At 43.3% G+C, this 23,813-nt stretch overlaps 2 protein-coding genes across 2 annotated transcripts in view; one reads left to right on the top strand and one right to left on the bottom strand.

Annotated features, from left to right (window-relative positions):
• Nucleotides 1-1,694, bottom strand: part of b4galt5 (UDP-Gal:betaGlcNAc beta 1,4- galactosyltransferase, polypeptide 5) — a 32,376-nt gene extending 30,682 nt beyond the window's left edge. Inside the window, exon 1 of the mRNA XM_078288267.1 lies at nt 1,174-1,694. Coding sequence (XP_078144393.1) covers nt 1,174-1,279 — 106 coding nt within the window. The 5' untranslated portion in view covers nt 1,280-1,694. The remainder of the gene's footprint in view (nt 1-1,173) is intronic.
• A 1,124-nt stretch (nt 1,695-2,818) lies between these two features.
• slc9a8 (solute carrier family 9 member 8) lies at nt 2,819-21,763 on the top strand. Its single transcript, XM_071898985.2, has 16 exons — nt 2,819-3,127; nt 3,423-3,604; nt 5,009-5,089; nt 6,468-6,526; nt 11,826-11,909; nt 12,361-12,462; nt 13,713-13,747; nt 14,553-14,696; nt 17,186-17,327; nt 17,425-17,530; nt 17,671-17,787; nt 17,877-17,959; nt 18,065-18,176; nt 18,390-18,610; nt 19,495-19,641; nt 20,067-21,763. The coding sequence occupies exons 1-16, from the start codon at nt 2,892-2,894 to the stop codon at nt 20,178-20,180; spliced, it is 1,965 nt and encodes a 654-aa protein (XP_071755086.1). The 5' UTR covers nt 2,819-2,891; the 3' UTR covers nt 20,181-21,763.
• The last annotated feature ends 2,050 nt before the right edge of the window (nt 21,764-23,813 follow it).

Here is a 23,813-nt window from a genome sequence, read left to right as displayed (position 1 = left end):
ATAGAGGCAACCGTTGCATTGCCGCTCACATGTACATTCATCATTAGTTGAATCACCATTCAGGCCCTTCAATGGAAAATGCAGGCCCTTCAATGGAAAATGATGACAGTTTTGGTTGGCATAGACCCAAGGACAGAGTCAGGTGAAAGTCCCAACTTCACAATAAATGCTAGGCAACAAGATAAGCTCTGCCCATATAGCTGCAATAAAGTCTCAGATGTTTGGGCATCACGTGGGCAATAATGGCAAAGATATCTACAGCGGGTGATAGTGGTGAGTGGACCATGCCCTTAACTATGAGACCTTCAAGAGAACATCGGTGGGCCAGCAGACACACACATACACACACACACACACACACACACACACACACACACACTCAAAGACAGAGGGAGAGACAGTGAGAGAGACACAGAGAGGGAAAGATGGAGAGAAAGGGGGAGAGACAGAGAAAGAAGGGAGGGGATGAAACAGCACATTAATGATTTAGGAGCAATTCAGGACATGAGATACTACAGAATTGCATGTGACTTGGTTTCCCGGCAGGCATGCACAATTTGGCATTACACCAGAAAGCTGATTGGTCACCAACCACAGGTCACTCTAATGGAATGCTACTTAGGAGTCGTTTTGCAATGATCCCTACGTTCAGACTGACAAATGTAGCCTCTGTTTTCAACACAAGGCAACAAATCATTAATGTGTCCCTTGACTCATAACTTGACCTATAGCCCGCCATTCAGCCAGGATTAGATGCCTTCCCGTGTGTAAAAAATACATTGGCAAACTTCAGCTATTCTGTGGATGCCAGCAATGACCCCAAAACCAAAACAGCCTCCTGCTTGTGGCCCCAGCCTTAACAGTAACCATTATAATCATGGCTGCTGCTAACATCAGCATGATTATAGTAGCCGTGATTGTCATCAGTAGCACGATGGTTATCATGGTCAGGTACATGTACATTATAGGATTGACTCCCAGCATCCAGCCGCGTCTGAATCGTCGACTGGGGAGAGATCAAGGCTCAGCAGAGGCGCATGGCTCCTTCTCCTGTCTAACAATCCCAATGGCAAGCCGAGCTGTCACACATGACCTAACAACCCATACACACAACCTCGCATCACCCGAACATCATATGTTTTTTAAAAATGTCATCAGTATGAATTCACTTACCGATACCGGGGGCGGAGTAGATGAAATACAATGCGGAGGTGGACAGCGAGAAAAGGAATATAAGCCCAAGGAATGACCTTCTCCGGAACCGCAAGTGTGTCGGCATTATACAGGCAGCAAAAACACACACACAGGCACGTTTGCGTATTTACAGTGAAGATACAGCAGTTCCGATGCGCCCGGATGCCAGAGCCAGTGCGCGGACAGTCTGGATTTAACGTGCCGAGCGGAGCGGTCGGTCTGCGGCAGGGTGAGGGACCAGCAGGCGACTAGGAAGTCAGTCTGTTTCCGCGGCAGGTTGGGCACAGGAGGGGAGCTCCAGTATCAAATCAATCAGGACATTCAAATTCCGGCCCCGAAAGGATGGTTTCAGTCTTAGTCGATGATATGCTCAATTCGGAAACCGCTAACTGCGAGAATGCAGTCGAAACTGGCCTGGTATCTTCAGTGAAAGCTCATCGTTTGGCTCACACCGTGCGACGCTGATGGAGTACGGCCGCTCCTGCGCTTCGCCTGCCTACCAGCCCTATGAATGGAGCTTCCCCTCCGCAAAATGAGCAATACCTAAAGTGGGCGTTGAAAAAGTAGCTAACATGGGGCATGTGTTTCCTTTCCTCCAGTCTCTCGGAGGCCTTGCGTATTGATTAGTCACTCTAATAACATATGGCACCATGAATATAAATTAAGACAATTAAAACTGAGAACGGCCCTTGTAAACGGCTAATTAAATATGATATTTAGGGGAATAAACCTTTTTGTGAATAAATGTCCGAACATTTATGGCCTTCACGGTGCGATGCTCTTATCCAGCCTACCTTATTTATCTCTATCTTTCTTGGGTCAAAGCATCATGGGCACATAATGAGATGCAAAGTTCAGATGTATAACAGTAATCGTATGCAGCAGTAAGTAGCCTACTGCAGGCAAACATCTCTCTCTCTCTCTCTCTCTCTCTCTCTCTCTTTTTTTTTTTTTTTTTTTTTTTTGCAACAGCAGAACCTTAAATACTTGCCCAAATACTGCATTCAGCCACCAGTTCACATGACACTCACTAGTATGAAGCAATGCAATTCAGACGATCCTATTGAACAAAGGTAGGCTATGTGGTTCCAGCCTGATATCTAGGGCCAATAAATCAATTTTAGGTGAAATACAGTTGCAGTGAATTTGTGTCTGTGTGACAATAATGTAAAAGTGTACGCCTCTTGTTAATTTTCCTACAAAAGGCAAGTCTGTATTTGCCTTCTTCTATACACCTTCTGTTTGTCTCATTATTTTCACGGGCAAGCCTGATCAGTGTTTCTTGCATCCACAGATAACTTGCAATCAGTGTAACCAACGCCTACTCAGCCTAGAAACTACAATATCCATAAAGCAACATTTTTTTTAACTCGACTGCAATGGCTTATGGGAAATTGAGTATATAGGAATTACCTTGGACCGTCGACAATTAATTTGCATCGACTGAAATTGAAATCTTATGGACAGGACAAACAAAATACCTATTATTAGAGGGTGATTGCATCAAATTGTGTCCATTTTTTTTAATTGCTTTTCCTAAACGCGGTTCATGAAACGTAAAGACTACAACTCCCTGCCAAAGCTGAACCAGGAAGTGGAGTTGTGATGTGAACACATACATGGAGTCGTCGACATGGAACTGCCAGTCCTTTTTATTACAAAACGCTGCATTCGTGTTTAAACGCGTTGGTTTAACGATGAAAGGTGTCAGCTGTAAACTGTTGTTGTTGTTGCTCTTGCTGTTATTTTTAAATCCGTGCGTGCCAGCGCGAGCTGAGGGAGAAAAGTCGTTGGACCTGCACGAAAGAGATGACGGAGATGATGTGGATCATAGGGTTATTACTCCGGTTGACAACCAGGAAACATTACTGAAGCATGAAAATGAAAATGGACACGATTCAAACGACCCAGATAAAGATGGACAGTCTATCAGGTTTGAGCTTATTGATTTCAGTTCTTTCTCTTCTGTTCCTTCTTTGGAGTAACGCAAATATAGCTTCACTTGCCATGGGATTTGTTGTAATGCAACAACTGCAGACACAGTACTAGCCTACTTAATAACTCTCTATCCATCTATCTATCTATCTATCTATCTAGTAATTGATATGCAATGCTTAGTTAATGCCATATTAACCTACATTTCCTTAAAGAATTGCTCTTAAATTAGCATTGCACTGTTCATGACTGCTCAGCATGAAACCATATCCTGATCCTTTCTCTCCCTGCAGCAAGTCCAATGACACTGATAATTACAGCAATGAGACCCTCCACTCTACAACCCCTGCTGCCAAGGCGACGACCCCGGCGCCCCCGACCCCCAAGCCCATCCTGCCCGTGCAGACAGGGGTCAAGGCCCAGGAGGAGGAGCAGTCCAGCGGGATGACCATATTCTTCAGCCTGCTGGTTATTGGTTGGTAGTCTCTCTGTCTCCATATGTCTGTCTGACTCCGTCTCTCTCGTTCTTCCTCTACTCTCTCTGTCAGCGTAAATTCCTAAGAGCCACTGTTGTCCAGTAGGATCCTCACATCCCTCTGAAACCATATGATAGGAAAGGAGGAGAAGTAAATGAATCCCCGAAGGGAATTGTGTTCACTGTGGTACACGTAATCTCCAAGATGTAACCATTGTCCTGTTCACTGTTTTACAATGTCAAGTGTGGTTGGTGGCCCCGGAAGATGAAGGATGTGGGTGAAGGAAAAGGATGTGGTTACACATTGAGATGTGTAAGGGCATAGAGTGCATCTCCAAACACACAAAGTGTCCATTATGCACTTTAGTTCTCTGCAGGTTAAGTCACATGTTTACCCCTGTAAGGTTTTAGACTGGGTAAGTGGCATGAATCATGCATAAGTTTACCAGTTATACTCATTCACTTCATGGATTCGCATTACAAATGTTCTTTTGTGTTGACGCAAGTATTTCAAAACTTCTTTGCTATTTGATTGGATATGCCTGACTTGGCCGGAGGCACTAGATGTGGGAAATTCTTGTTATTTTTTCCCGATCTAAACAAAGCAACAACATAGCAGTTTGACTGGAATAGTATAGGCCTAGGACAGTAAATGATAAACTACATCCTGGCACTTACTGGAGACACTAGTAACATCATGTACCGTTTCCCTCTGTGTGTGTGTGTGTGTGTGTGTGTGTGTGTGTGTGTGTGTGTGTGTGTGCGTGCCTTAAGTCAGCTACTTCCTCATGAGAAAATCCACACTTTGAGGAACTGACCGTGTCTAGGGTCACCCTTGCATATGTGATGATTAGCTCATTTGTTGCACTACCTGCTTAGCTTGAATTGCTATTTGCTGTACTCTTTTCGTTCTGTCTGGGCTGACACACAATGATTATGCTAATCTGCGTATCCACTGATTTAGTTCATTAGTTCACAAGCTAATTTTATGTTTTAATTGGTGGCCATTATCTGCCTTTTTATTATTACTAGTCTTAGAACTCATCAGAACAAACTTTTCAAAGACATTTCTTATCTGTGTATTTGAAGTAATTTGCATAAAAATTGTCTATCCACATGTTTTCATAGTTAGACTAAGATGCTGTAAATTCAAGCAGTAGTTGTATCCTTTTAGCCTTGTAATAAGAGGACATTAGATTAGAGTGAGATGTGTTTTTACAGAAATTCCAGCCTAGCCCAGTCTACAGTCGGCTACATGCCGATAGCAGACAGAGATAAGACTTTAACACTATATGATGTGGTTGCTATTCAGATGACATGGGCTGGCCTGACCTGGTGTGACATGATGTCCAAGACGTGGGTGTATTTGTCCAGAATAGTCACTGTGGTCTTTGTCCCCCCCAGGTATCTGCATCATATTGGTGCACCTGCTTATTAAGTTCAAGCTGCACTTTCTTCCAGAGAGCGTGGCTGTCGTGTCCCTCGGTGAGTATTTATTATGTAACATGGACATGATTCATGACACAGTCTAGACCTATTCATAAACCTAAGATTTCTTCCTGAACAATACTGTTCCTGTATTTAAAAACACTCTGGGACTTCCTGCTCTTTGGCAAGGCAGTGACAGTTTTGACTAAAGCAAAGACTAATGCAGAGACTAATTTGGGAGTTGGCAACAATGCTCCACTTGTGCTTTTTTCAGAACATGTATGAATAATGAAGACGAGCTCTCAATCCAAACTGCCTGTTCTCGTTCTTTTCATCTCTTTTCCTCTCCTCCCTCTTCTCTCTAAAGCATACTGTGTGTCACAGTAAACTCCTAGGCGTATTGCCTAAATGTGTGAACTCAGCCTTGAAGTAGACATCCACATTTAGATCTGTGCAAGGTCACAGTATGGACAGACAAAAATAGCCTATCATTTTTACACAGCCTAGTGCAAAGATGCGCTGTTAAGATGAGCAAAGGCAAAGCAAATGTATTGGTAGCCTCACCCAAGACTCAGGGAATGCCTTGTTATAAAAAAGATTTTTAAAATTGACTCTTTCCCTGGAGATAAAGCTTTGCTCCTTTTGCAAAGTCACTTCAGGTCAATTTTATTCCTTCAGATGCCCTCCGGGGTCTCGCTCTTCACACACTTGTACAGTTATGCTCACTCAAACTCGGTGACACACATCTATCTTGACCTCGCAGACCTTTTGCCTTCCTCTTGCGCGCCCAGCATGATGCATCCCAGACAGAGCTCGTCTCAGTGTTTGGAGCAGGGGACTCTGCTGAAGAGAGATAACACTCTGCTTACAAATCAGGAAGGACTGCTCTTCCTTCCTCATCACTTCCTCCCTGTCATCTGCTCATTCTCACCCTTCCTCTACCCCCTATCCTTCTCCATTCTTCTGTGCATCAGGGTCTCAGACCTTGGTTTGATCCTTGTCCTCTATTTTTCTCTCTCCCTCTCTTTCTCCACCTTATCTCCCTCTCTTTCTCTGCCCTTTACATGTCTTTGTGTTTTTCCTCCCCTTTTTAATTAATGTGTTCTGCTGGGCTGTGTAACAGGAGAGCTACCCTCCCCTCAACCCAGCCTGAGGGGACTTTTTCAAAGACATAACTAAGACAATAGGTCTCTTACACTCTGTCTATCTAATCTATCCCTAAACTACAATGGACATTGCCAAGGCATCTATTTGCTTTAACCACATAAATAGTCCTCTGTCTCAGGTTTGCACTGCGTTTGAATGCATTTATGCTGTGGTCTGTGGGATAGTGGGCATGCCGGTTCCATTGAAATTTTGATATGAAACGGTAAAATATTTAAACAGTGGTGATTTTTTTTTTTTAGTGTTGAGACTGTCTCCTTGTTCTTTCCAGGGATCCTAATGGGAGGTTTCATTAAGATCATCGAGTTCCAGGAACTGGCCAACTGGAAGGTACAGTTTGACTGCTTGCTGACACCCTGCTCCATAGCTCATTTTTACCCTCACACACGAATAGCCTTTCTACATTACAGGGGCTAGATGGTGTCCATGCTGCACTGGCCCCAATTATTCTTGTTCACAGCTAACTGTGGTGGTGCTCAGTTCAGTTCCTTTTGGTCTGATTCATTCAGTGTGAAGAAAAACAACCACAGACACCCCCACCCCTCCTCCCACTTCCCGCTCCTCCACACACACATACACACACACATACAACACACACACACACACCAACCACATGCACAAACACGTTTGCTTTGCATGTACTTCTTGCACAGGTTTGGTCTGTGGAAGCATTGTATCTAACTCAGTTGAACCCCTTAAATTACACTGTAACACGATCCATCGCCTAACAAGATTGTTCAAAGTCTATTGACAACAGAGCCACACCCAGTGCATTCTTGATATTAACCATAATTTATGACGCAATTTATCCCACAGCTAATTCCCAAGGCACCCTGCCCCCCAATACACATCTGCCATCCCTATACTGTAGCTTTTCATCTCTCTTTCTCTGCCCATCACTCTGCTCCGTCACTCATCCCCTGGCCCCCTCTTTTTGTCCAGAAAACTCATCTCTCCATCTCCTCTCTCTTACCTCTCCACAATCGCATGCACTCTATCCTTTGCTTGATCCTCTTTCTCTCTGCGTCCCTTTGAGCCCTCCTCCTTTCTCCTGGTTCTCACAGCCTTTAATTAACATTCCTTGTTCTCTGCCAGTGAGTGAGAGAACGAATGAACAAGAGAGATAGAGAGAGAGAGAGAGAGAGAGAGAGGGAGCGAGGAAAAGAGAGAGGCAGGTTGTGTCAATGTTTCTTGCACACAGGGGCCCATTGTTCCTTAGCCTGGGGGCCCCAGGGTGTTGCTGAGTCATCGGCCCTAGTAACCAGAGCCCCATGAGCCCCTTTCCCCCCTTTGCCCCTATCCTGCTCCCCCTGGCCTATGAGCCTCCAGACCTCTATCTGCGTGTGTGTGTGTGTGTGTGTGTGTGCACGTGTGTGTGTGCGCGTGGGTGTGGGTAACTCATATCAGTGAGTCTATCATTCAAGCAGACTAGCTCACCTGTCCATATACTCAGCGGCTCCATGGCCTGTTATCACTATACAAACACATATAACCTCTCACAGCAGAGCATAATGAAGTTCCACTGTGATATACAGCAGCTCCTTTGCAGGGGCATAGATATGCTAAGTGGTTTATAGGCCCTAGGAGACTTCAAAAGACCCAGGCCTTAATGCAAATCCATTATGTCTGACCTATTTGTTTTTGAGAGAGCTTCTGAGAGCAGAGAGTAACCTGTTCAGTGAGTAACACCGCCAGTGGCTAAACTGGGATTCTGTCAACATCATTGTTTTCAACTTCAACCCTTTTGAAATTGTGCATACAGTGCACTAGCTTAAGGTCCGTGCTTTACCATCCAAAGCTAATGGAGGGCGTCTGTCTTTCCTGCTCAACTGTTTGTCTCGCTCTCTCTCTGTAGCTCTCACACTCTCTCTCTCTCTCTCACTTTCTTGTTTTGCAGGTTTCCGTCTGTCATTCTCTCTCTTTCTCTCTCTAAACTATGTACAGCCTCACGCCCCTAGCTATCTTTAAAGCTGGCTCCATCTCCTGCAGCTAGCCCGTTTCTAAAGCTGGCCCACTCAGCTAAGCTAGCAAGCCTCCAGGACAGCCCTACTAACCACCAAGGGCTTACAACCCCCTCAGGCAGCAGCATCCTGTCATCACTGGCTCTGCTCTCTTCCTTGCCTCCGCCTTCCATCAATTGTCTGTCTTTGCTCCTTTGCTACCAACCCCGCTATCTCCGGTCCTCTCCTTTCAAATCCAGCATATGTGGAGAAGCCTTTCCACTTATGTGCTTTTCTGGTACCGCTCACTGCTTTTCCTTTTCCCTCATCTGCCCATCTATTTCTCCCATGTGCACTGACACAGATTGAAGAAGACTTTGGACTGTGTGCAACTGAGCATAGTGCTGTAGCATGCTGGCAGTAATTTGTCTCATAGGCAAAGCACAGAGAGAGATACAGAGGTGAATATATTTGCATCCGCAGTGTATTCCAGATAATAATTTAGTTTCCCCTCTGTGTTAGTATTAAAGCCTCCACTGTATCTGTAGCCAGGCTCATCATTTTCCCTCACTGGCTGTAGTGGTGTGTTTTAAGCCCCATGGAAGCAGCACATACTTTTAATAGATCTCTCCCACGCCTGGGAGAGGGAGCGACACAGGGAGAGCAATTTTAATTGTGGTTTCAGGGGGCTTTTTCCCATGTGGTGATGTCACCGCTGTGTGTCAAAGCTGAGCCTCGAGGGAGCCTGTACTCCGAGCGAAGGTCTCTCCATCGTTCTCTCTTCTGTTTTTCTGTTATCTCTCCATCCTCTTTTAGCTGCGCTCTCTTCATCTTTGGCATTCATCTTTTCTCATTTAGTTCAAGCTCTGTTTCTCAGAACCTCCCCAGAGTACACTCATCCTTTCCTCTGTTTTTCTATCCATTTCATCTTTCTTTCTCTTACAATGTCTATTTCTCTGCTGTCTATCAATATAATTCTCTCTGACATCTCCTTACCCCTTCTCACTCCACAACTTTCTTCATGGCCTCTTTCCATCTCCACATGAAGAATCATTCTGAGGTCAAAGGTGGCCTAAAATCTGCCTCTCATTGACCAAATGCTGAGAAGTGCTGGCTTGCAAACATCTATACAAATAACTCCATGTATAAATATATGTATGCATGTAAGTGTATGCATGCTTGTTCATTTACTCCCGCACATATTCTTACATGTGCCTGTGAAACATGTGCATGCATGCATGCAGGAGTACAGCTGTAGATGTCAGAGTGTGGTGCATGTATGGCTTATCTTCCTCTGTTCAGGATGTGAATATTCATCGCTGACCTTTCACCTTCCCTGCTGGGTAGAGGTCTACCGGAGTGAAATGTCAAGGCACTGTGATAACTTGGAAATGTTCCTTGTAGGGCTGCGTCTGCTGAAGTTTGAATGCATAATAGGCTAAACAGCCCCACCGTTATGATTGACCTAGATTGAAAACCTAAGGGCTTGCAGCCAGAATGGTGTAAATTGCTGTTGACAAACTAAATATGAGAGCCAACATTACCACCTTGAGAGCTGAAGCATGGTTACAGTCTTGAATTAAACATTGTGCTGTGGCTGGCACTGCTTCAACTCATTTGCCAATGACTTTGTGCTCCTCTGGTTGTTAGCCCTGAGTGATTGGTTAGATGGGAAATAATAGAATGTAAGATCAGGAGATTATGAAAACCGTGATGCTATCTTGTGAATTGCAAGCCCTGATCAGCCCTATCCTTTTTGAATTTTTGAACTGTTCCTCAGTCATGGTTTCACATTATGTCGGTTTATGTAGTTGTAGGTTAAAATTGTCAGACGGAAGTGCCTCTGCTGTTTTGTATAGAAATAAACGGATGCTTTACATTTCCTAACTACTTGGGAAATCCTGAAACTGTGACCAGAAGTCAAATGTAGGAGTAATTGCCTTCACCCTCATCCAGTTGTGGGGGTGCTGGGGTTAGAGTCAAGCTCCACCCAGCTGCCAGAAACAGCTCCCGCAACACAATGAGAGAGATTGTTTGATAGTGTAAATAATGCAACATGGGCCTGCCCTCTTCCATCTGCCTGACTGAGAGCTGACATGACATTAGTGGCACCCATGGCCCAGAATAGAGGCCCTCCCCATGCACATGAGCTGTGAGTCAGTCACACACACACACACACACACACACACACACACACACACACACACACACACACACGCACACACATGAACACACATTCACGCACAAAAGTGTACACTCACTTATGTGGAAGTGAAGAAACATAACGTATATGCTTCTAACTTACTGACACAATATGCACAATACACACACACACACACACACACACATACACACACACGCACATTGGGTAATACAGTAACACATGGTGCATCATGCACAGACACACTGGCAGCCAGAGCGTAATGCACGGGCACATGATGCCTACGCCTGATCTGGGAGCTCGGCCCATTCAGCTGAGAAGCAACAATGATTTCATTATATTGCGGAAATGATCAGAGAGCTAAGGTCACTAGGATACAGTGTGTGCGCGCGTGTGTGTGTGTGTGTGTGTGTGTGTGTGTGTGTGTGTGTGTGTGTGTGTGTGTGTGTGTGTGTGTGTGTGTGTGTGTGTGTGTGTGTGTGTGCTTGTGTGTGTGACTCGGAGATAAAGAAGCATATGTAGCTACATATGCATGTGTCCTCTTAGAGCCTGTGTGTTAGTATGTGTGTTTGAATGCATGGATGAGTTGGTAGGCATACATTTGCCCTGGATAGGCATGCATTTATACTGCTTCTGGTGTGTGTGTGTGTGTGTGTGTGTGTGTGTGTGTGTGTGTATGTCGTGTGTGTGTGTGTGCTTGTCATCCTGAAGTCAACATCCTAATATATTTTGGCAGATGAAGGGCTGTCTCCAACATAGTTCAGGCATCTTCTCTCTCTTCTCCCTTTCCTCTAGTCCATGACTAAGTGTCAAGTCACCTGATGAACAGAGAACTGACTTCAGGCATCATTCAAATGGAAAATGACTGCGTAATAATCACATCTTGTGCTTCTATCATTCAGTGAGACACATACATACAGTATTTTGCTCATATACTGTATACTCTGATTAGCATTAGCATTTGCATTTAGATGAAAGACTGTATGTAGGCCGGTCCAACCCTTGGGCTCATTCAGGATGACAAAATGTTACAGAATGTATAAGAAACCTGTTCACTGACATAGGCTTTTGGAATTGCTTCAGTCATTTGTTGGATGGAAATATGTTGCCTGTTACTTGTACTTAATAGGCTGCTTTCCCCCCTATTAATTTTGTTAAGCTTTATTTTATTGAACCTGAAAAGGATTTCTGAGTACTTACGCTCATTTACGCAACTCCCAGCTTCACACCCACTCATGCAGTTACCAGCACTTGCACGTGGCATTTGCCCTGTGCTTCCGCAGTCTTCTACTGTTGGCCAATGAACAGCCTCACTATAGCGGTTGGCAGTTAACTGCCTTGCTCAAGGTCACTTTATCAGAAGTGAGTGGGGCGCGTTGCTTATGTGGGTCCCAACCAGTCGAGGGATTCAAACTGGCAACCTTTCCTTTCACAAGCCTGTGACTCTAACCTTTAGGCTAACCACCGCTACATTTTAACTGTTGAAATGTGGATTAGGCCTAACTTTGTCTCTGTCTTTCTCCATAAGGAAGAGGAGATGTTCCGACCCAACATGTTCTTCCTGTTGCTGCTGCCTCCCATCATCTTTGAGTCTGGATACTCTTTGCATAAGGTGTGTGTGAGTGTGTGTGCATGCATGCACTTGTGTGCAGCTTTGCTCTGTACTGTTAGTCAAGTTTTTCCTGTATGTATAAGCATTTTTAATTATTCTTATGGCATACCTTTATGTGTTGTAGCCCTCATTCTTATCACCTTTGGCATATGTTCTCATAACTAATGTTAAAAAATGAAGAAGAATAATACAAAAAACTGGCTCATGAGGTTTTCTTCTTCTTCTTTTCTTCTGAAACCATTTACCATAATCTCAAACTGGTTTAACAACAGATGTTTGTTGAGATAAAAAAAACCATTCATGACCATTCTTCTTGCTCACAATGATATGAGCACTGTTTTCCCTGTACCTGTAGTATGCCCTACTTTTCATTTTAATGCTACAATGTAACATACAGTGTCTTATCACTAAGCACATTATATATTTACGCTGTGTGTGCATGTGTGTCCAGGGTAATTTCTTCCAGAACATTGGCTCCATCACCCTCTTTGCTGTGATTGGCACAGCCATCTCTGCCTTCATTGTAGGAGGAGGCATCTATTTCCTTGGACAGGTGAGGATGCTAGTAATATAACTGTAAAACAATTCTGGTGTTGCTGGGGTTTCTGGATTCAGAGAAAATAGTATGTCTTTGCAAATGTGTCTTGATGAAATTGTTCCCAGTGTCCCACCTTGACTATCCTGGAACAGCATGTTTGGAATGTTGGTGCGAAGAGCCTCTCAGGATTCAGATATTATTCATAACTGCGACTGCCAATCCCTAATAAACAGGCCTCCTCCTGAGGGTCTGGGAGCGGTTTAGGAAGGGATCAAGCCCACAATGGGCCAGCCCCCTCCTATAAGGGTCTGGGGGTGACCCAAAGCGGGACCAACATCAGACGCAATAAATAAAAATCTCCACAAACAAAACAACAACATTGGAAACATAGTAATAACGGCACAGAAATGACATTCATAGTAATAGTCTTAAAAGGTAGTAATAAAAATACTGTTGACCCAGCAGGCCTGACGTTCTGGAGCTCCCGGGTGGCCCCCGACCCTACTTCACTGTCAGTGGCTGGGGCGGACATGCTGCTCACACCCTCCCTGACTTTATTATTATTATCGTTATTAGTGGTGGTGGTGGTGGTGATGGTGGTAGTAATAACAGCAGTAGTATTATTTTGTCAGGTAGTATTAGTATTAGCGTTTTTTTTTGTTGTTTTTTTTATATTCTATTTATTTATTTTTAATACTTAATTTTATATTTTTTGTTTGTTCCCCCGTGCTTCCCCTTAGCTCGCCACCACCTTTTCTCCCTTTCTCTATCTCCCATCCACCTTATAGACTTTTTCCTAGTCTGACAATGTGGGACACAGGCAGGCGCGCGCACACACAAACACAAACACAAACACACACACACACACACACACACACACACACACACACACACACACACACACACACCAGATCAACACAATACCCGACAACTAATGTCACTTTGCTCTCTTGTTTTCTGGCTAGACTTTTATTAATTGTCCTGTCCTATATTTATTGTTTTGTTTTCCCCGTGTTGTCCTGTCAGTGTCTTTTGTCTTGCAATAAAAAAAAAAATTTAAAAAAGGATTCAGATATTGTAATTGTTGCAAAACATCAGAGAAACATTCCTTAGCTAATAGCAAACAACACTTGTTAATTGCTACATTGTTCCTGCCCTTGCCTGCTCTAGATGTTGGCACATCACCAAATGTCCTTGTTTTACTAACTGTTTTAATTCTGTGTGTGTGTGTGTGTGTGTGTGTGATCTGGGTGTGTTTTCCTCAGGCTGATGTGATCTACAAGATGAGCATGACTGATAGGTGAGTGTTCCACTCTAATCAATATAATTTATGACATGTTGAGGAATTGGCACCGACAGGACAGCAAGTTAGATTTGAAAGCAAATTTCCCCATGAAACTGGCATAGTGGTCGAGTTGTTTCATTCATCCCTCTTTCACATATCAGAATTATAGGGGATTTCTCAAGAACTCTGGGGATTCAACTCTCACACGTGTTATATTCTGACGTAGGGTTTTCCAGTATTCACAGAAATTACATCACAGGAAAAGGAGTGGTGATATTTCATATTGATGCCCCCTACTGGCCTGGTCTAGCACTTTCAATCTCCAATCTGCTGTACAGTCTGTCCATTAGTGTGTTCCAGTAGGATATTCCTGCTAGCAAGACATAACCGAAACTTAAGCCGTTTCCTACCCACACCCATTTTATTTTTTTAAGAGGAGGAGAAGCCCTGGGTTTCATGTGGGTGTGCTTGTTTATGCATACAAATCAGTATGTGCATGAGGTGTGTCCTTAAAGAGTTCAAACAGGGCTTTTGACAACCAAAACTATAGCTTATTTGTGGGTGTGTGTGTGTCCACTCATAACTCAATGTATTTATTTGTGACTCATTCCTGTCTGCCTCCATCTGACCTGGTTTGCACATACAAATGCAAATGGGGTTTTGGCTGTGGTGATGATGTTTCCCTTTGTCGGTTGTCCACATGCATTCGTCTGTATTCTGTTGTATACATTTGTGTCTTTCTGTTTGCAATAGAATCTTGCGATCCATCCCTTGTGATTTATCGGTGAACTCTGCTTATCCTCATTCGTTCCTGCTGCAGCTTTGCCTTTGGCTCTCTGATCTCGGCTGTGGACCCCGTAGCTACCATCGCCATCTTCAACGCCCTCAACGTGGACCCGGTCCTCAACATGCTGGTGTTTGGAGAGAGCATCCTCAACGACGCCGTCTCCATCGTACTCACCAAGTAGGAGTCTCCCTTATGGCTTTTTCATTCTCCGTCCATGCTGATTGCACATGCCTTCCCCCCAAAGCATCTCTAAGGAACACGCCAGCAAACAGCCTGCTGAGGATGTTGCAAGCACAGACATGCTAACACTGTCCTGAAAGCAATCAAATGCATACACAGACATACGTACACGCTCTCAAACACACACACTGACCGCGATGTCCCACTGAGACATCATATGATGGAAAAAGGCTCGGAGGCATGTGGAGTGTGATCCAGTCCTGCAGGCACCAGCATACGTTAACGTGTATTATCCCTTTTTTACAAGATAGACAGCGTATTCCACATAGGACAATATAATGCCAGAGCGTCAGATGGTTTAGACAACCACAGTATTCGGAAGCCAGTTTAGTATACTTCTCTGTAACTCACAAATTGCCTAACACAGTCTCTCAGAATTCTTTCTAGCCAATAGGAATTATTAAACAGACTGATGAAGACGTATCTTTAGTCTTCGGTATTTATTTTATTTTTTTTATTCTTTGTTTTAATTTTCCCTCAGGGATCAATTAAATTCATCTTAATCTCAATCTGAATTGTCCCGGTACAGTAAATCTCACCCATCTGGCAGTCCACACAAATGTTAAGAACTAACATGCAAATGCTGTTTGACCGAGGGCTTATACACACACACACACACACACACACACACACACACACACACACACAATATGACACACAGGTTGGTCACCATTATAAATGTCAGCTGAGCTCCCACAGCCCCCTAGGGTGGAGTCGGGAATCTCCCAACCTTTGAACCCTGTCTGCTTTTTGCTGATACAACAAGCAACAGTGACCTATTTTATTGCGGACATACTTTCTGCCCACCGCTCCTCTAACCAACACAACTTGATCTCCACATTAGTAATGACTAATGCAGAGATCAGCAGGTGTTTGTGATCACACCAGCAGTCCAAATGGTATCGAACACAGAAGCTGTGTATAGTTGTATGAAGTCTACAGACGTGAATTCAGATTCCACAGATGTGAATTCTGTGGCGTGTTTAAAGTCTGTATCAAACCAGGAAGTCAACTTTTGAGTAATGAGAGAGAGAAAAAAAAAAAAAGCACAGCTGCTCTTTTTTCCATTCATGTCCTTGTAACACTGGAAACTTGTTGTACACATGGTGGACAATGCGAGACGGTCCTTAGACAATCACTCTCTCAACTTCTCCCCGAGACTGTATCAGTAGACTGGCGGACACACACACACACACACACACACACAGAATCTTGACAGACAAGTTTGACGGAAACGGACTGTTGGCAGGATTCCCTTGTTTGTATGTATCACTGTCAGCCTAGCTGATGTCTCTGTACTCACTTCATTCCTGCCTCTATCTCTCCTTCTCACACCCAGCTAAATGCGCAAAGCGATCTCAAGTGTCTGCATGCCCCTGTAGAGTAAATGAATCCATGAATAATAGATCAGCTGAGCAGCCCAGGCAGTTTGCTTGCTGTTAGGCCAGCTTTCTTAGAAAGCTGCTTTACATCTTCGACCCAGTCTTACATTACAACCACACGGCTAACATCTCTCCTTGCGAGCAGGCTAATAATGGTTAACAAGCTGGTTAATAATTACAGTTTGTTGTCTGGAGATACTGGAGAAAGTGAATAAAGGCCCATTTACATCTAGAATGATACCAATAAAGATAACTATAACTATAAAAAAGGTTTAAATCATTCTAAGCAAATAGAATGCCTGTGTTCACACTACAATTATAACTATAAAAACATCCAAATCTTTAACTATATTTTTGGTTCGATCAGAACCGAACAGAGCAGTTTTTGTTTTTTTGGATGCAGAGACGACAGTGAAACATTTTCAACCAATCAAATTCAAGTTCTAAGAAAGAAGGGGGCGGAGAATTCTGAATTTATCCCAGATGTTGTTGTAGTGTGAATGCTTGAGCAAAAATGCATCGTTATAGTTCATAGTTATCTTCATAGTTATTGTTCTAGATGTGAATGGGCCTTAACAAGACTCTGTGCTCTTGGAGGGACTGCAGGATAAAACCTGCATTTGATATTCAAAACACAGGCTTCTGTCTCAGATTATATCCAAATATATTCTGCATCTTCATTTCCTTTATCTGCAGGTGACCCAGGAAATTCCCTTAAACCTCCTTCCTGTTAAGTCATTGAAAGGGTGATACAGTAGAGCCAACTGCAGTGTAGCAGTAGATTTTAATGATGGGTTTACACACACACACACACACACACAAGGAAACTGTGCTTACACACTAACACACCCACTTCCGTACAATCATAGCTGCGGGTTTGTAGGATTTAGTGGTGGAGCGTCACTGCCCTCTAGGGCCAGATAGATGTACTACAACACAAAATGTGTGAGGGTGACACTGCTGTAAATAGTCTTTAAATAGTACACAGAGGCTCTATGTCTCATTTCCCTCTTTTCTCTTTTTCTCCTATTATTTGTCTTTCAGCACAGCAGAGGGGTTTTTTTCCCGCTCAGACAACTCCATGGTAACGGGCTGGGAGACTTTCGTGCAGGCGCTGGGCTACTTCCTTAAAATGTTCTTCGGTTCTGCTGCCCTGGGAACCCTCACCGGGCTCATCTCTGCTCTTGTATCCAGACTCTGTGTGTGTGTGTGTGTGTTCTTATATCGATGTGTGTGCTCTCTTCTGGTCTCCTCTTGTTTTAACCCCTTAACTCTTTGACCAGTTTCTGAAACACTTTGACCTGAGGAATACTCCTTCACTCGAGTTTGGCATGATGATCATCTTTGCCTACCTACCTTACGGCCTGGCAGAGGGCATCAAACTGTCTGGTGGGTACACATGCACACGCGCACATACACTCACACACAATTGACCGGAATTGTTGTGCATCTTCGACTTCACATGACGTCATATGATTTTTGTTTGTTTTGTTTTCTCTTCCCCCCTCTACCCTTCTCCCTACCTACAGGAATCATGTCCATCCTGTTTTCAGGAATTGTGATGTCTCACTACACCCATCACAACTTGTCTCCTGTCACGCAGATCCTCATGCAGCAGACGCTGCGCACAGTGGCCTTCATGTGTGGTCAGTAAATCTCCACCTCTCACTCTCCCTTCTTTATTATCCCTTACCTGCTCCTCTCAACACCACTTTTCATTTCTCTTTCCCTCCAGAGACGTGCGTGTTTGCCTTCCTCGGTCTCTCCATCTTCAGCTTCCCTCACAACTTTGAAATCTCCTTCGTCATCTGGTGCATAGTAAGTGCTATTGCCTTTTTTGAACTTCTCTAAATGTTTTAGTCCACCGAGCCTAAATCCAACGATTGTCAGTGTGACAGAGCTGCGGTTCTCTCTGTACTGCAGGTGCTGGTTCTTCTCGGCCGAGCGGTGAACATCTTCCCTTTATCCTTCCTGCTCAACTTTTTCAGAGACCATAAGATCACACCCAAGATGATGTTCATCATGTGGTTCAGTGGTGAGATGATGCAGTGAACCTTTTGACCTATGCTACTGTAAGAGTAGATTCAGTAAGAGAAGGCGCTCCGGCAGCTTTTAAATTAATTAAATTTTAATTTAAATCAGGTTTTGCCTGAGGATAAGCGGGCATTCTTTTCAAGTATGTGTCCTCCCATCATCCTTTGACAGTCACTTCCATCCCTCTTTCTACCTTTCTCATTTCGTCCGGTAGGTTTGCGAGGTGCCATCCCCTACGCCCTGAGCCTCCATCTGGGCCTGGAGCCCATTGAGAAGCGGCAGCTTATTGGCACCACCACCATCATCATCGTCCTGTTTACCATCCTCCTCCTGGGGGGCGGGACCATGCCCCTCATCCGCATCATGGACATTGAGGAGAGCCAGTCACGGCGCAAGAACAAGAAAGACATCAATCTCAGCAAGACCGAGAAAATGGTAATGGATGAAGCACTTTGATTTCACTTGGAACAGATGTGTGTACACACACACACACACACACACACACAAACAAACACACACACTCAGTTCGTCGGTTGCATTGATGCTAGTTATGCCAACCTCTCATCTGGCATCAGACTTCCTGTTTTTTTCAAAGAGAGACACATCAAAGGATTGATTGTGGTTTGCGTCAAGCACACTGCATCAATGGGGAGTGGAAAAACTCTCATCACAGAGACACACACTCAGCAGTGCAAGCACTTGGAGAAGCACAAATGCATACTTACAGTCCGCATAAGTACAATTGCCCAGAGGCACCAAAATACAAGCCGTCATGTTTCTTATTTCAGCTGACTCAGTGCAGCTCTCACTCTGGATAACGGGTCCCACATGAAGGACGGGCAACATTGTGTTCTTTTGAAGTACATTGTATCATTCAGATCAATGTAGACTAGTTTTTGTGTGTCTTGTATGTGTGTGTGTGTGTGTGTTTGATGTCTTCAAAGCTTAGTCTTGCACCCTGAGATACCAACAACAAAATCTAAACAAGCCCTCCTTGTCTCCTTCTTTCTCTTGTGTCTTCTTTGATGTAATTCCCTCTCTCCTTCCTCCCTCCGCTCTCTCTCTCCCTCGCTCGTCTCTGTGTGTGGTTTCGCCTCCACCGCCCTCGCCGCTGTCCTGCCATTTTGACTTCGCCCTGCACCCCTCCGACTCTCCTCCACCTCTTTCACCCCTTCCTCATTTGCTCCTCGCTCTCCTTTGTGTCCCTGCATCACTTCCCTCCCTCCCTTTCTCTCTCTCTCTCTCTGTCTGTTTGTCTGACTGTCTCTGTCTCCCTCTGTGTCTCTCCCTCTCTTTCTCCTTTTCCTCTTTCTCTCCAGGGTAATGCTATCGAGTCGGAGCACCTATCGGAGCTGACAGAGGAGGAGTACGAGGCTCAGATCTACCAGAGACAGGATCTGAAGGGCTTCATGTGGCTTGATGCTAAGTACCTCAACCCCTTCTTCACGCGCAGACTCACCCAGGAGGTAGGAGGGAGGGAGAGGGGGAGGGACGGAGGGAGGGGAGGGAGAGAGAGAATCATTGTGTGTAAGTGCTTAGCTTTGCTGTGTCATATCTCTGTGCTCTGGTATTACCCAGGAGGCTGCATGATTTTATTCACAATCCCTTATACATATTTCATTGTTTTCCAGTCATATTGGTTTGATAGGAGACTGTCCCTGCTTGGTTTTCCACTCCTCTGCTTACAACCGCTCCTTCTGTTTAATCCCCCCCCTCTGTGCCAGGGGGTGCATGTGATCTTTTATATATATATATGTGTGTGTGTGTGTGTGTGTGTGTGTTTGTACATGGATTGATGTGTTGAGTGCATGTTTTCAGTCTGGAGCGTATATGTTCATGTGTTGATGAGCAGGTTTGTTATAATAATAATAATGCACTGTGTGTGTCACAGGACCTGTTACACGGCCGTATCCAGATGAAGACCCTGACCAATAAGTGGTATGAGGAAGTTCGACAGGGACCCTCGGGCTCTGAGGATGATGACGATGAAGCAGAGCTTCTTTAAGCTCAACACACACTTTGAGTGACTTTGAAAAGAATGAATGGACATTGTGTGTCCTGGGCTGAGGGGATATCCGTGTGTGTGTGTGTGAGAAGACGAGTAATCTTCTGTGACGGTCACACCTCTTGTTTGTTCACCTGGCTCAAGTTATGTGACCACTGTGGATTTTACCACTCAGATTTTCACCCCCCACCGCCACAACCCCCCTTGAGTGTCCCACTTTACCTGAGCCCAAACAAAACCCGCAAAGAATACAGAGTGGGATGGAATGTGTCAAATCATAGTGTGCCGTCAGCAAAACTGGAATTGAAAACTGGAACACTGGATGAAGCAGCAAATCCATCAGTGAAAAATAATGTTCCTCCTACAAATGCCATATAGTTGCTAGCTATAGCAACATCTATGAAATGTGTTTTCTCTGGTGCGCTGTTCTACAGAAAAGGTACATGGGAGTGATTTGTTGATCCGGAGAAATGTTTCTTTAGAACGGTTTAGGTTTGTAGGGAAGTTAAGAGGGGGGAAAATTCCCATATAAAGCAATACTAGAGCACCTTCTCACTTTTTCTGTTCACTTTTGTACTGTGCTTTTACAAATTGTTTATTGCTATGTGGCAATACCTTTTTTAAGGTCTGCTTGAAGTATTACATTATGTCTGGGGAAGGAATCAAAATGGTTTTGCCATCAGTCAGTTCCAAGCAAATTCACTTTTTTTTTATTTTTCCCTAACCTTAAACATATATATTTATATTCTGGGCTGCTAATAACAAAATAGACCAAATCATTTTCATAACATTCTTCATAACATTCTTATAAGCATAACCAAAATGTTATGTATGGAATGAGACACAGGTTGCTGCTTTGAATTACTTTTCAACGATTACATTTAGTTCTCTATGGCAAACCACATTTGTAAGCATAACATTAATGATTTTTAAGTACATTCATGAAAAATGCTGATTTCCATACATATGTAATGAAGGCCGAATGTCATAGTGGTCTATGAGCTACCACTGCAGTCCTGTAGTAACTAGGCAACCCGCCTAGTTCAAACAAGCAGTCAACACTGAAACTGATAGAAACTTTGAAGTGTTTTTTAGGGCTGCTGTCTTGGAGAACGTCTTGTACAAAACACTAATTTCCGGAACATAAAACAGCTGGTTGGAAAATTATAAACAGGAAAAAACAGGAACATTATATAATATGCTAATAATATGCTTCAGAACATTATAAATCCCTTTCGTTCTGAGGTATGGTTCCTCAAAAATATATCTTTTTTTTTTTCAATTTTCGTTTTCGTTCCCTGAACAGGTTCCTTCCCCTGCATTGAGTATACAGCAGAACTTGAAATAAAGTATCGCTATTGTAATTTTCAGTGTGAATTTGTAATGAAGATTGATACCAATGAATGTGTGGGTGATGGGGAATGAAGTCTTGTGAAGGTCTATGTATTTAATTTTTTTCTATTTATTAATCTAATGTTTCTATGTGTTGTGGCTGGGATAAAGGCTTTTATACAAGCTCTATGAGCGTTGCAGAATTATAAAAATATATGATGTTATATATAATAAATTGTATTGGCTAAACATCCCACATGTTGCTTCAAGTGCTGTGATAACAAGAGACAAAAGATTCACCTTCAAAAGATTTTGTCGGGTGTTTATTTTTAAAACCTTTTACTGAAAACAATATTACACACATTGTTCAAACACAATCAAATATGCATACACTTCATTGAAAAAGGAGAAATTCCCCATAATTTATTGCAAGACTCCAGTGTGCATGTGACATAACTATGTTTACATCTGTTCTTTTCTGTCAGCTTATTGTCAGGCTCAGCATTTTGCAAAAGTTGCAGGAAAGTAACAAGAGAATACTATGATAGAGCAACTTTACTTTAAGAATTTCCACATAGTGTTTCATGCAGTGGGCGTTTAATCACCTTATGGGCCTACATGGATATTGTGTGCATGCACAGGAAACATAATCTGTAATTCTAACACAAAATATCTGGGAACTTGGTACAAGTTGTCAAAGTTAGTGACTTTAAAATACAAGGCAGCTATTTCTGTAAATCTCCCCAGTTCACATTTATGGATTAAGGCTTTGGATTTATGAGGATGTCTGTCAACAGAATATTTGATGGTGCTTCAAGCTGAAATGGGCAGCAGAGGGTAATGTGAAATTATACAGTCTGTTCTTAGTATTTGGACAGCAATATATCATTTTTTTTTTTTACACTAATTTTCTCTACCCACTTAATCTTTTTCAGGGTCGTGTGAGGCCGGAGCCAATCCCAGCATACACTGGGCGAAAGGCAGAGTGCAATACACTGCTTGACAATTTGGATCATTACTCATAGGACATTGGATTCAAAATGACACATCGGAGTTAAACTCAGTCGCTGTTTTGCTCATACTCATTTAACTGACCATATAGAAAAATATTCAGTGCTCCCTCAGAGAAATTCGGAGTGAAGCGTAGTTACAGAGGTGAATCATCATTGAGATACAGTGAAATGCAAAAACACTGGACATTACACTAAGATATATGTGCATCTGGGGATGTTTGTTGACCTCTAAAAGTAATTTAATAGGAATACGTTTTGGCTGCATATGAATTTAAAGTCATGCTGTATACAGTGAGCAGAAGTCATATTGGGTAGCAAAAATGCATTAGAAAAATGACACATAAGCAAAAATACTTGTTTCATGTAACCCTCACTTTCACCCTCATTCCAATTTGACGTAAATATCCATACAATTCGGCACATAGGACACCATTTCCATATGCTAATTTCAATATTGACTGTATTATGGTAGGAGGGTGTACCTCCTCAAAAGCATCTCATGCTGCATGGGCCAATTAGTCCATAGGTTGTGTGGAGTAGAAGGTTATAATGTGTCCGGCTTGGACCATGGGAGACAGACCTTTGGAATCATTAGAATAGTTGAAAAGGTTAATGTGTGGTCATGCTGGGTGCAATTTCCTGTAACCTATAGACAAAGCCTAATTGTTCAACCCCTATGGACACACACACACACACACACATGTATCCTTGATCCACCTCACAGGAACTCATTATGGCGAGGAGAGGACAGTGTTAATCTGGAGGAAGAAATTACATCACGCTGTCCGAGTCTGTTGTGTAATAAATGTTGACAGTTGCTCCACAGTGTATCTCATGGCAGAGTCTATGCACTGTAAGGTTAGTGGACTCCTCAATGCAGGCCCTGCCAGTTGGGAAATTATATATTCATTCTGTGCGTTTGTCATTTTGTAAACAGGCATGACCACACAGTTTAGAAACCTGAACATCAGATTAATGGAAAATTGAATTATAGCGCAGGTGCTCTCTATATTACATTATCAGCTTCCATTAGAGGAAGTGTCACACTGCCACCCCTCCCCTCCCCACCCTACACTCATGAATCTCTGAAATACCATGGAATGCAACTGTCTGTTTGAATTAATAATTATGCCATTACTTTAAATATCTAATGTAATGTCAGATCCAAATAGTGCCTCTATTTGTTTGTGATAATTAGGTTTTGTAGTAAGGGTTTAACACCAGTAGGGGGGGTCTCGATCCAGAGGATTGGTTCTTGCTTGACAAATAAAAAAATCACACTTTACAG

The sequence above is a fragment of the Centroberyx gerrardi genome, chromosome 14 (genome assembly GCF_048128805.1).
Source record: "Centroberyx gerrardi isolate f3 chromosome 14, fCenGer3.hap1.cur.20231027, whole genome shotgun sequence".
Lineage (NCBI taxonomy): Eukaryota > Metazoa > Chordata > Actinopteri > Beryciformes > Berycidae > Centroberyx > Centroberyx gerrardi.
This window is presented reverse-complemented; position numbering and strand designations above follow the sequence as displayed.